We start from the raw sequence: 13920 nt of genomic DNA, 5'->3' as shown, positions 1-13920 counted from the left end.
TGACTGCCTGCTAAGCACTATGAGACGATGGACACATGTGGCCAGTTTTAAGGAGTTCTGCATCCCCTTCCTGGAATCATGGACTGGAGATCCAATTCCTGGCCATAGATTTTGGTCATGAAAGGACTTAAAATAACCCCCAGCTGCCTCCATCCTGCTGTTTAAGGGGGAGAGTCTCAAAGATGCCTACGCAACCTGGGAGCACACATCCCATCAGGGACTTAATGCTCCTAAATCCCTTACAGGCCCCGGTGGAAATCTCACCCCACATCACCACTGCATACATTTAATCAATCTTAGCATGGGACACTGCTTGAAAACTCATGGCAGCTGTCCACTTCATGGCTTTATCGGCAGCCAAGCACTATTACCCAAGGAACGCTTTGGGCCCTGTTGGTTAGCAGTAGTCTGTACACAAATGTAAGCTCCGTGCAGCAAGGACTGCATTTCGTTCCATGCGCTGAACAGTACCAAGCGTGGCATCTGGGACCACCTCTTCTTCTCGCAGAAACCAGAACAGCAAACGTTGCTTTCCAGACAAGGCTCTCCAGCTGCTTTATAAGTATCACAACATGCTCTCCTCTTCACAACATGCCTGTGAAGGAGGGATTAGTCCCATTTTACAGAGGGGGGGAACCCAGGTAGAGGTCCCAGCACAAGTCAGCAGCACAGTCCAGAACACAGCCAGTGCTATGCTTTAACCTGGAGACAATATTCCCTGTATTTCCAGCCTAGCATTCTAGGGCCCGAAATGCATTTCAGGCCAGGCCTTATCTTTCAGTAAGCATAATGCCAGCCTTAGCCATGCGTGCAGAGTTCTCAGGCCTTCCTTCCAAGCTGAGTTTAATCTTGCTGGCCACCTTCATCCAAGTTAGAAAGCTAGTCAATGAATGGCACACTGGGCTCAGTTCATCCAGAGCCCTTGTACCTTGCATAGCTATTTACACTTGTACAACAGGGGTGAAACTGATATCCTTGTGATTGCGCAGTGCTTCACTTTTCACTGATGTAAGTGACTATACAAAGTGCAAGGCTGACCTGGGCCCACAGAGAAATTCTCCTCCATCCTAAACAGGAGCAGATCTTCCAGAATAACTGGAAGCCAACAGGTTAGTTCAGTTACAAGAAAAGTCACACTAAACAATTTCAACAGTGGTTTTTTTTAATAAATAATATTTTGGCACAGAAATATACCAAGTCTTACAGAATACAAACTGCAGGGTTAATTACTGTGAACATTACACAGAGAGAGAGAGAGAGAGAGGAAGAAATTTCCATCTATCTCCCTCTGTTCCTTTTCAGGCTCCGGTGGGGTCCTGACACGGCTATAGATCATATATACCTCTCAGCCCGCTAAGGCCCAGGTGTGGAACACAGACCCAGAAGGAGAGGGACACAACAACAGCAGTGTAGGAAGCTGCAAACAATGCAAGTTTGGCACCTGGTACAGAAATAATGTTTTCAATAACTCTCCATTTCCTGAGTCCACATTTCTGCTCAAACATTTCCCAGCACTAAGGAGTGAGAACAACACAGGGTGTGCTTGGGCCACAGGCAAACCCGGGACACTTGAGAGGTATATGAAGCGACGGGACTTTCCAACCCAGCTGAAATGTCATTTCAGGTGCTCATGGGAGGAGATTTGTGCTCAGATAACATTACAGGGATGGCAGTGCTGGGCGTTTCAATACTAGCACAGTGAGACCACCACATCGGAGGCTTCCAATGAGAATGGGGGGGTGGCACATGGGAGAGAGCAAAAGCCCACCCTTGCTAAACAGAGCTCCTTGCAATGAGGAACTCATCAGCAAGATTGTTAAAGGAACCAGTTGGAGGTGCATCCCATGAAGCAATTGGATTGCTTTCCAAGATGACATGCAACAGGAGTACGTGCAGTTTCTTTCCTTCAGCAATTCCCTTCATGTCTATCCCAAGTGTGAGCGGTGGGCCCTGGTACCAGGCAGGGCATAAGTGCACTGTGCAACTCAGGGGCACTCCACAGACGTCACCAATAATCCATTTCCCCTCAAGAAAGTAACAGCTTCCAAAGCAGCTTTGAAAAGTGGACATCATCAAGTTAAACATCAGACACTGCAAGGCAGAATTAGCCTGGCCTGTGTTACTGGCAACTCTTTGGGTTCCTAAAAGCAAAGTGAGTTTATTTTACCCCATTTGTGTACTGGGTACACTTTATCCCCATGCTGCCCTGGTCAGTTTTTGATCATGGTCAGTTTCACTTTCTGGCTCTTCTGCCTTAGCACAACTTTGCAGTTTTTAGATTCACAGAGCTGCAGGCGAGGTTTAAAGAGTTTGGGGAGGTTTTGGACAAATTGTTTTTGCTGATGTCATTAAATCTTTCCAGTGCTGGGGTTTCTCTTTGATTTTACTGTCCTCATTGTGCTTCTGTTTTCTGAAGAGAAGGAAAGAATTTGGAGTAAGGTGACAGCCCACAGGGAAACAATAACAAAGGTGCTGTGAGTCACAACCAAATTCACTGCTGGTATATGACAATGGAATTGTGGCCTCTTAAGAGCAGGGAATTTGGTCCACAGTTTAATTAAGCTGCTCTCTGTAACTAGTGCTCCAGCCCCAATAAAAAGTCAGTGACTAAAAAACAGATATTTTGCAAAAAAGATAGTTCAAAAGCCAAACACGATCACTGGGTCTGACACAGTCTCTTTAAAAAAAAAAAAAAAACTGCTGACAAAATTCTGAGATCCAGGCTGGAGCAAAATCTGCCCACTCCCTCAATTTCTGCACATTCCAGGCATTCTGAAATGGGCCCAAGAACAGACAGGAGGGAGCAGCCTGAGCGTGTGAGCTCCACTGTATCTGCTGGAAGCTGGAACAGGGAGTGTGAGCTGCAGCTGTAGAGGGTCTGACAGTGCGTTCTGGTTTTAAATTGTTAGTCCTAGAGCCTGAAGTTCAACACAGCCCTTAGGGAAACCCCATGTCCATGCACCAAAGCCCTCTTAAACCCCTAAGGAGAAGAGTGAAATCTCACTACGCTGCCCTCTGCAGGCAGAGGAAGCTCAGAAGCACCTGCAGAACCTATAGGAAACTTTCCTCAACTCCGCCCATTTATCCTGCACTGGATCCTTTTTTCTTCAATCCAAGGATCTCAAAGCACTTTACGTGCGATGAATTTAGCCTCACAACACCCCCGGGAGGTATTGTCCCCTATGGATAAGGAAACAAGCACAGAGAGGGCAACCGTCCCACGGTCACACAGTGAATCAGTGACAGGGCCAGGAACAGAATTCAGACCTTCTAGCTCTCAGTCCTGTGCCTTAACCACAATCTCCCTACAACATGCAGTCTCCATGTTTGTGACATTTCATATGTCTCCTTACAGTTACCTGTGACCATCCCCAAAACTTACAGGGAAGAGTGGCAATTTGACCACTTGGTTGCATATAAAGCACAGGGTGCTGTGAACATGGGATCCTCCACATAGTCACATTTATGAAGAGAGGTAGCGGCCTGTATCAAAGACGCACCATACAGAAAATGCCTCCTACCCACATGGCCAACCCCAGCCTCTGGAGACATTGGGGGGGAAGAATCCACCAGGCCGCCGCCAACTCCCCGCACCGTGCTTCCTGCTTAATGGAAACATTGCAAAGCATCTTAGCTGAGGGCAACATAGTTCAGGTGGCTAATCAGAGCGGCTGAGCAACTCGGGACTTTCTCAGCGTTATGGGCTGGACGGCATTGACTTCCTCCTTCCCCCACTTCACTTCCCAAGGGCATGTTCATTCACAATTCCCCTTTCCCTTTTTCTCCCTCCTCTGCTCTCCCTCATCTGTTTCTCCTGCCTCCTCTTGGTCTGCTCTGCCAGCTAAGTGAGACCCAGAACATAAGGGGCAGCAGAAGACATTGAAGTAAGTTGTGCTTGCCTGACCCTGGAAAGGGCACCAGGCCATACAGTCCTAAGTCAACTTACCTTGGGCTCACAGAGTCCCAAAGATTCCCCTTTGCCTTGGCAGGTTCTGTACAGTAGCCTTAGCACAGACCACCCCGTGGGCCGTGAGGAGACCTGTCTCACACCCTCCCCTTGCAGAGCTGATCATGCTGCAGAAGCAAAGCTGGCAGACAGGAGGAATGGACATGGGGAAGCACATCTGGGGTGCAGGATGGCAGGGATGAGCATGTAGTTCTACACCTCCCTTTCTGCAATGGTTCGCAGACCGCACTGGCAGAGGAAGCTGGAGCCTGATGGGACGGGGAATGGAATAACTGCATCCAAATTATGGGACAGGCACCGGCAGAGGTCTCAGGGGGAGGATGGGGAAGGGTCAAGGGCACTGGTGCTGGAACTAGGGGTTCTACCGCACCCGCCCTGGCCTGAGATGAATTCCATTACATACAGGGTTTCCAGTTTGGTTCAATGGCTCTCAGCACTGTTCCAGCACCCCTGGTCAAGGACGAAGGGGCATCCTCACATGTAAAGAAAGGGAAGAACCTTAAAAATCTGCCAGGACCAATCTTTGATTTGGCATCATGCAGGGCAAAAGGACACACCACCCAACCGGCTGCCTCAGCCACGCAGAAATAGGCATAAAAGGACAATCCCAGCTCAATGCCCTCATCTCCAATTGCAACAGAAGGACCACTCACTAGAACAGACATGATACAAAAAGCAGTAATCACTGAGACACAAACCCCAGATACACACATCTAGAGACATTCTCTACACAGGAGCTCACCACTGGGATATTCCCCTTTGGAAATAAGATACAGGATCACAAATCACCTCCCTGGCGGCAGCCCCTTCTCTCGAAATATCCCAGTGATGCAGAACACAGATGGGCAGAATGAGTAGAGAAGAGGGAGGAGACGTATATAAACTGCATCTGACTCATTGTTTCAGGGAACAGAGCTAACCAGTGGATTCATTTCACCCCCGTTACAAAGCTGTGCAGGGATCTCAAGTATTTGACATTCACACACACACCTGGCAAGAAACCAAAGAGAAGGAAATCTTCCAAAGGCAAAATAAAATGTCAGTGCTAAACAAGTGAGCAGTGATCCCTTCCCTCGCCCAGAACAGAGTCCACAATCCAGATGCAGGGAAAACCAGGACCTCATCCAGACGTAGGAACAACACAATTGCTGTGGCACAAACCATCATTGGCTCGACTGATGGGTGTTGAAAGAAACATTTGAAAGGGCCTGTCTGTCTGATCGCTGGCCCCATATCTATGGGCATCTCAACTCCGTGGGTGCCAGGGACAGTGTGTGCATATGCAGTGGGGCTGAGGTGAGTGCTGAGGCAGCAATGCGGCTGTTTCAGACACAGGACAACACTACACCTATTTTTTGGATTGAACACACCAGCGAGAACCCCCTTGCAGGGCCAGCGACAATCTGCCACTCATCTCCAGCTGTTTTGGCACTTATGGGAAGGGCTGGCGGGGCCATTCTCCCTGCTCCCAGTCTGGCGGTCCGCGGAGCACCCCTCCCCGCTTCTGTTAGTGCCACTGTCCCATGGACAGAGCCGCCTGCTTGGAGTGGGCAGGAAGTGCCTCTTGCCCCCCAGGAGATTTGATTCATGCTGTTCCGCTCTTCCAACCACAAAAAGAAACGGGCTTTGCTGGGCCGCAGGGAGAGGAACTCCCAGCGGGCCACTTCTCAGAGATCCCTTCACCCCAGTGATCATGGGCACCAAGGACCCTAATGTCACCTGCCCGGGTGCCTCTCAGGGGCAGGTCTCTCTCCACGAAGAGGCTGTGCGAGCTGGATTGTGGCTGCAGGAGAAGGGGGGATCTCCAGGGCTTGTGCCTTCTTGCACCGGTGGCTGCTCTTCCCTGCACACCTGCCTGGACTCTGGTGCCACTCCCCCCCGTTCGGGACAGTTATTTTTGGTGAGCAAAGAAGGTAAGGCTTTTCCGTGATGGCATTGTCTAGTAAAAGTGAGAGAGAGAGAAATACAGCGGAAGGAGGGTCCGGGCGCGGGGAGCTGGCGCCGCTATTTGCCCAAGGCGGGGGACACGCCCACTATCTCTTCATACTTGGGCGGCGGGTCATTGTAGGAGACGCTGGTTTCCTCGCCGCTGCTGCTCTCCGGGTGCCCGGTCACCTCCTCGTAGGAAGGGGGAGGGGTGGCACTGGACAGGCTGGAGAGGACAGAGACGGAGTGCCCCGGCGGGTACAGAGTGCCATCCACCTGGGAGCTGCCCCCGGCTCGGCTGTCTCCAGGCACCCTGCTGCCCGGCTCGCGCTGGGACTGGCCTTCCCCCTGGCTGTGAGACGTCTCTCGGTACACCATGACTCTGGGGAGGCTGCGACCTGCTCGGCTGGCCAGGTAGCGGTTCTGGGCATACGAGGGACGGTGGCGCGTGGCCTTCTGCAGCTGGCACCTCCAGATGATGAACAGGGCAATGACTATGAGCAGAGCCACGCCCAGGAGAGGCACCACCACGTACATGGCATCCGACCGCTCCGTGCCCTGCCCGGGGTCCTTGACGGAGTAGACAGAGTTGGTATATCCTTTCCAGAACTCCATCTGCAGAGAGAAACAACCCAGCTCCAGTCACGGGAGTCGGAGCAGAGCGCCTCTTCATCTCAGAGCAGCGCCTCTTGGCGGGGAGGCGAGGGGGACACCAGCAAGGGGCTGCTCTCTCACCTGCCCAACCTCCACTCTTTAGCTGAGGCAGAACTGTTCCACCACCTCCTGCTGGTTCCCCTCCAACGGGGCACAAACCAGGGAGCCAACACCTGAGGCATCATGGGACCCAGCGCACCCGTTTCTGGGCTCTCCCCCTGGCAGCAGCAAGCAGCCCAACGAGAGGCCGAGGGCCTCTGTGTGAGTACTGCCCCTGGCCAGGTTAGGCTGGGGGGAGAGCATGCCATGAGCACATGGTGCCAGTGCCAGTAATGCCTTGCCAATCCCGTGGCTCACAGGGCAGAGACACCTGGAGGGAGAGATGGCGAGGCATGGGAGAGATGGGTAACAGAGAGCTAAGCCCAGGTTTCCTGCTGACACCCAGGGAACAAACCAGTTCGTGGGCAGGACAATCCACACTCTTTCCCCTCCATCTCCTTCACCCCCAACTCAGGGCTCAAGTTATTCCACCCCTCGGGTTCCAGGACCCACAGCCTCTCCCCCCACGTACCGTTTGCTCCTTGTTCTCAAACACCTCCTTGACCTCCTCATAGCTGCAGATCTCCTCGATGCACTCCCGCTCGATGGTGCCCTGGCGGAACTCCTCCAGGAAGCTGTTGGCACGGGGGAAGCGTTTGAGAACCGAATGGGCGTTCTTGGCCCCCAGGAACACTGAAACACACAATGCAGAGAGGTGCTGAGGACTCCCACACACCCAGTCTGACCACAAGCCGGCCAGCGGCCTCTCGCTGCCACAAGACACAGGCGACTGCACAGACGGCAGCTTCAGCTACCCAGCAGCATAGGCGTGGCGGAGGCACCCACTGGCTTTGCTACACAGCCCAGTGCAAGGGCCCACCCAGTCCCACTGGGTAGGAGGGCCCAACGTCCTACCAGAGAAAGGGCAAAACAGGAGCTGAGCAGCCGCTTATGGGCTCTCCTGCTGCCCGGGACCAGTGTCAGTGTGATGGGGCTCGATGGGAACCATGGGCTGGGCTGGGCAGGACTGAGGGAGGACAACAGCAAGAGAGATTCACAAGTACAGCTTTAATAATCCCCCCCAGCAGCAGAATGCAGAAACCATATCACAGCCCCCCACCCTCTTTCAACAGCCCTGCATGCTTCAAAGAGGGGCCCCGCCCCAGGCGTGCAGGATAAGACTGAGGGGAAACGGGGGACATGTGGCTGCTACACTGGGCTGTTTGTAACTTCACGCCCTTGACGCTGTTGTCTGTCCTACCCTCCTCCCCTCATACTCCCATCCCAGGGAAAGCCGGTGCTGGAGGGGATCAGAACCCAGCCCACAATCAACCCACACAATGCAGCGCCCTTCACGGAGGGGCTCTAGGCTGCATCCACTGACAGCATCTGATGGGGCCAGGGCACGGGCCCATCGGCCAAGCTCCTGGGGGATTTTAGTCACACCTGGGGTACGGTGTTCATGTGCAAACCTAGCCCTTGGGTAGATTTCACAGTGTCGCTCCCTGCGCACTGAGGCTGTCCTGCTGCAGTATCACACAGCAGCAGCCTCCTGTCTAACAGCACAGGAAACCTGCACAGCCCCCAGTCTGGGCTGATCCAGCCACCTGGTACCAGCAGCCCTGGTTCCTTACAAGAACTCGTGCACTCGGTTCAATGGCCTGGGAACCTCCAGCTGGATTACAGGCAAAGCGCCCACTGCAACAGGGCACCAGAGCACAGTTGATGCTGCGAGGGGGCAGCTCTGTTCATGGCCATAACAGGAGACAGCCCCAGTGCATGGGGACGAGGCATGGCTAGAGGAATGGGAGCTCCCAGTGCCGACGGTCTGAGCCCTCCACAGGCAGCGCTGTGTTGCCAGCAACACAAGCCCTGCTCAGGAGAGCCAAAGCACCATGCATCCAACTGCCGGCCTGCCAAATAACGAGCAGGGACTCTCGGTTCAGAGGTGCCTGCATCTGAGGGAAGGAGAGGGGGGGCTTGGAACCCTTCTCTAGGTCACAACCTCAGCCCATGCTGCAGCCACGTTACAGGCCAGTAGAATAGGCAGCGTCTGCACCACAGTAAATACAGCGGGAAATGATGCCAGTCCAAGCACTAACAGAGAAGTGCACCCCTCCCCCCTCCATGCTGCATTCCCAGCACACCACCCTGAAGCAGGGGCTTGTGGGAGATTCTAAAAGGCCCCTTGGATCCCAGAGGGATTGTGGGAGATGAGGCCAAGCTCCTATAGCTCCTCTTTATTTCCAACTCCCTTTCTCAGACAGGCCAAGAGAAAGGCTCAGCTCAGGAACCGTTCCAGCTGGAGCCTTGGCGAAGCTGTCCTGACAGCACCTGCGAAGAACCAGAGACCAAAACTAGCAGCTCCTGCAGCTCTGGCTGCGACGCTCGTGCCCCCAGGCCCCGCCCCTCATGGATCTGTGCAGTACGCAAGGATGACACTCCCCAGATGAAGCCCCACTTTGGGGCCAGACCATACCGCAGACTGGGGACACCATGTGTCTCAGGACCTGGGATGAGCAGCAGCGGCTGCATAAATTCACACTAAGGAAGGATAATTTTCCATGCTGTGGATATGGACTAGCCTCAACACGGAAGCACCAGCCCATGAGGAGGAGAGCTCCAGTCACCCTGCAGCAGAGTGGAAGCTATCTACCCAGGACAGTTATTTGTCTCTTGGGTCCAAGTTTGGGGCTCAGAAGTCTCCCGCAGGTGCTGGTTTCAATCTCTTGCAATAGCATGGCATTCCATGCAGTGGCATGGGCCCAGGGCAGCCATGGTGGCAGAGAGATTTCATGGATTTAAACAATTAGGATAGCTCCAATCAATGGAAGCTCCCCTGTGCTCTATCCCAACAAGCCAGAATGTGTTCAGAGGAAGGGGTCACACTCACTGAGAATCATGGGAACAGCATGCAAACACACCCAGGGTGCTGAGGCAGAGCGTACAGGAGAATGGTCAAACACTCGGGACTCTTCTGAGTGAACAAAGGGGAACCTTACTCTCACTAAACAGTCTCCAGCCCCACGGCAATTCAGCATCACCCTGCAAGCCAACTAGTGCCTCCATTCATGAAACCATTCCCAGATGGTACAAACTCAGTGACCTGTACCCAGAAGAGTGCACATTTGGGAGCCAAGGCAAGATGCATACGTAGGTTACCTGCCGTGACACTTCAGTGACTACTGTAGCAATTATATCTGCAATCACATCTGCATTTTGCAAAATTCATGTGAAAGCAAAGGCAAGCCTTCAGTGCACAGTGCAGTGAGAGGGTAGCAGGACTTGAAGCAACTTACACACAACCAAATGGTTACACATAAAACAGTTTTTTGGTTTTTTTTTTTTATCAGCATAGCCTGCGACTTGCCCAGATAACAAGTGCTCTGTGCACACACTTTCTAACTGATGGCAGAACTTGCAGGAAGGCTCACGTCAGCAGTTAATTAAAAATGTTACCTTGTCTTATACGAGGAACCATTTATTGCTATGTTGGTGGCAGGTTTCTCCTTACGTTTTCATGTGACCTTCATTTTTCCTACTCTCCACTGGCATGGCGAGTGGTTTTATGGTTATACTACTCTGGAGACATCGAGGTGACATGCCACCATCTTTCGCTCGTGATGGGATACACTTGATGGGTTGTGCATTTACTCTTTTCCCTGTGGTTTATTAACATTTGCTCTGGTGATGGAGGAACGAACTGCTGTTGTCTGGATTGTGACACTGGCAGACCAGAGCCAGAGGGCGGCTAACGCTAAGATCCCTGTGTCTGAACTGAACACTGACAAACACATAGCTGGAAGCAGTCTGCTCACTTGTGTGTTAGTATTAAAACATTGGAATTCTAAGAACATATTTAGGCTTTACTGAATGTTTGTGAGTTGCATTTAGCTCACCTTACAATATGGGACACAGATGCTATAAGTAATATTCAAGCATTTGTATTGTAAGTTTCTGTGACACTGTAAATCACTAGACAGGAGAGAGCCATTAACTATTGTGAAGTGCTGGTTTCCAGCAGAATGTGTTACATCCTGGCCAACAGGGAAGGCCCATCAACACCAGATGGACCATTGTGGAACATTGAGGAGAACAAAAGATATTTGTTGCTCTGCTCTTCCCGCCCTTCCATGAATGAGTCATGCAAGTGGATTCCTCCCATCAGCTAAATTCACAACTCAGAGCACATGGGGGGATAGAAATACAAACCCCTAACAAGAAAGAATTCGATCTCTATGCTGCTTGGATTCTGGGGGGCAAGATTTTATAGCCATAAGCAAGAGATCCCCAGAACTTATCCTGGGTTAGCTCTAAAGGGCATATAGAGCTTGCTTATTAGAGAAGCTTCTACCTTTTGAAATTTCAGACTGTAACTCCTTTGTGTATATATGTTGACCTGCTTTAACCTTGTAAATAGCTCATTTCCTTTTCTATTTAATAAATCTTTAATTTATTATGGGATTGGTTATAGGTGTTGTCTTCAGTATGTTTAAGGTGCAACTGACATGCGGTAAGTGACTGGTCCATTGGAACTGGGAGTAATCTGAATATTGCTACGATTCTTGGGACTGTCTATCACAAAGGTACGCTCACCTGGGTGGCAAGATAGATGGGAGCACTCCAGGGGTGTCTGTCTGTGACTCCATGTTAAGGCTGTGATAGTGCCTGAGGAGTTGACACTTACTAACTGGCTGGTGAAATAGAAGAATAGAACTGGCAGGCAATTTAGGGTTTGTGTCCTGGTTCTTTGCAGTCTACCCTGAGGTACTCACACTCCCAAGTCACTGGAGACAGTTCGACATGGATAATAAGGAAGGATGTGAATTACACTGACTTTTCTCCAGACTCTGCTTTATTATACAAAGATGCAGGCTAGCTGCATTACTAGACGAGAGCGACGCAGTTACAAAAACAAGGGCAATGGAAAGAGAATTTTACAGAGTCACTAGGTGCAGCTTGCTGGGGCCCCAGCTCTCCTTCTGTTTTTTCAGTCTTTGTGAAGGAACTTCATGGGGAATGGCTGTAAGGAAGCAGGAAAGGAGGCTGCAGTCCCACGGGAAGCACCAGCCAGCTTAGCGGGGTTGTACTGAGCAGATGGTGCAGGAATCAACTGCTGGATCAGCTTCAGCTGTCATTGTCTCTTGAGTCTTCGTGTACTGGATGGAGGTATCACAATGGAGCTATCTATCCCCAAGTCACCTTCTCTCTTTCTGGAAACAGCCTGGCACCAGCTCCACAGCCTCCGGCCTCGACCCATCCTGTCCTTCAGAAGCGGATCTCCTTTCCTCCTCGCACTGGAACACTCGCTCCAAGCTCCTTTGAGTCTCCTTCTGGGTTTCCTGAAGTTACAAACCTGTTCTCTGCTTTTCCTGGCCCTCAGGTTTGCCAGCCTTTCCACCACTGTGCAACCTGGCCACCTGCCGCCTTCCCTGCTCGGAGACATCCATGGTGCTGTACTGGCTTCTATAATGAAAAGAAACAAGCAAGAGCTTCAATAAGCGAAGCGAAAGCTCGATCATTCCTTGGATCATCAAGGAACGCAACGGAAGTCATCGTTCTAGCCCAATTTTGAATGCCAGTGCCTTCCGAAAAGGGTCTCCTTGGACTGGAGACCCCAGGGACCTGTTAGAATTCTCAGTTGTTACAAGAAGGACAGAGACACTAAATCATCGCTCCCCTGGTTGGAACGAAGGGCAAGGAAGGATGGGGAGCTACTGAGTCAGTATAACTGCACTAATAAAGGCTACTCATCACTGACAAGCAGTAGCCTTGGATACATGTCTGTGCTGATGGTCCCAGCAAGAAGCAGCAAGGGGATGTCAAAGAGGGAGGGGGAAGGCTGGTAAGTTAGCTCTGGAGTCACTCAATCGGATTTTGGGGGACAAGCTCAGTGAAAGCAGGGGCTGCATGAGCTTCTACAGTGTAAACAGGAATAAGCCTTGCCCCCAAACTGGATCGGGGGACAGATTTTCAACAGCACAGAGACCAGTGAGCCCCGCGGACGGTCGACAGCTGGATCCTTTGTGCCTCTGAAGATCTCCCTCTGTACACTGGAGCACTGGTGTTACGGGAGGTTTACAGACACAGGGGGCAATAAGGGCTAGGGTTAATTGGCATCCCCAGAAGATTTCTTTCAATGCATTCAGTGTCTGACAGCAGGTAGGCTAAGCAGTAATTATCCCAGCAGCTCCCATGGCCTGTGTTAGCTGTACATCACTTAGCTATCAAAATATGCCAGTGACTGTCTTTCATGCATTAAACAGACAGGAGGGCATGTGATGGAGGCTAGATAAGAGCAGCATGCTAATTGGGTACCGTGGCTCAGAGGCCAACAGATGCAGTGCCATATAAACATCAGGCCACAGCCAAGAGGGAGCTTCCTGAAACCAAGTTCTCAGGTGTGGATGTAAGCAGCAGGTTGTGTTATTTCGTTTCTCCCCTTGCTTCTCCAGCTCCCAGCGCAGGCACATGGCACTGCTCAGCGGCAGCTGGGGACAGCCACCGGACAGGGACCAGCAGCTCATACAGCCAGAAAAGCACTGGGCAGGGCTACTGATTGGGAGGCCAGAACTGGGGAATTATTGGGGAGGGGTCAGGCAGCTGTGGAGCCAGGGTGGGGGGATGGCAAGGCAGACACTTTCGCTTTTGTGTGAGGTGACAAGGGCCTTTTAAAAACACTAATTGCAGGTCCATAAAACCCCACAGAACTCCTTCCCCAGCACCTGCAGTCAGCCTCCCCACTGGCATGAAACGTATCATATCAAAGAGCCGCGTACCTGGCACGGAGCAGCCCTCGTCCCCCGGCTCCTCCTGCTGGATCAGCTCGACCGCTGTCTCCACTCTCAGGGCTGGATCCTGGCACTCCCCAAGCAGATCCTGAGATCCCAGCGAGATGCCTGGCATCTCCCAACCAGGCTCTCACCACAGCAGCACCCGCAGCCTGTGCCTGCCGGCAGCACTTCAGGCTGCCCGGAAGCTCGAGGAGGGAGGATTCAGTGCAGCTCTTTAAAGATCAAACACGCTTTCCACCCTGCTATTATCATCCCAGCTTTATCATGCTGAATTATTAGCCCCTGGATGTTTTCACAGCACAGCTTGCGAGCCTAAGCAGTGGCCATCACAGAGGGTTACTCGGCTGTTCATTTGCACACCGACTGCAGGGCCTGGGTCACCCATGCCCACCGCACTCTCTGATCAGCCCTTACCATGCTCCCAGGAAATCCTCCTCTGAGCCATGCTAGCAACTGGAGTAGAACAAAGTCAAATTGCCGCTAACTGTTGTGAACACAGTGTACTGATGTGTGCCACCGCCTGGGCGGCACTGCTGAGAC

The 13920-nt window shown here is 51.9% G+C and overlaps 1 protein-coding gene across 1 annotated transcript; it reads right to left on the bottom strand.

Annotated features, from left to right (window-relative positions):
- Nucleotides 1-5971: 5971 nt before the first annotated feature.
- On the bottom strand, nucleotides 5972-13492 carry PRRG3 (proline rich and Gla domain 3). The gene is made up of 4 exons (XM_067549734.1): nucleotides 13366-13492; nucleotides 8221-8284; nucleotides 7119-7356; nucleotides 5972-6508 (listed from the first exon to the last, which is right to left on the bottom strand). Exons 1-4 carry the CDS (start codon nucleotides 13490-13492, stop codon nucleotides 5972-5974), a joined length of 966 nt encoding a protein of 321 aa, XP_067405835.1.
- Between the last annotated feature and the right edge of the window lie 428 nt (nucleotides 13493-13920).

The sequence above is a fragment of the Emydura macquarii genome, unplaced genomic scaffold (genome assembly GCF_026122565.2).
Source record: "Emydura macquarii macquarii isolate MOO-44397 ecotype Brisbane River unplaced genomic scaffold, CSIRO-AGI_Emac_v2 contig_1253, whole genome shotgun sequence".
Classification (NCBI taxonomy): Eukaryota; Metazoa; Chordata; order Testudines; family Chelidae; genus Emydura; species Emydura macquarii.
Note: the sequence above shows the minus strand (reverse complement) of the source record. Positions and strands in the feature narration are given on the sequence as shown.

Bases quoted from the DNA above. Each gene is read 5' to 3' on its own strand.
- PRRG3 (XM_067549734.1), bottom strand. From the start codon at position 13,492: ATGCCAGGCATCTCGCTGGGATCTCAGGATCTGCTTGGGGAGTGCCAG. The intron at 8,285-13,365 runs GTACGCGGCTCT...GCCCTGTTGCAG, and splicing joins CGAGGGCTGCTCCGTGCCAG to TGGGCGCTTTGCCTGTAATC. The intron at 6,509-7,118 runs GTACGTGGGGGG...TTCTCTCTGCAG, and splicing joins TTGAGAACAAGGAGCAAACG to ATGGAGTTCTGGAAAGGATA.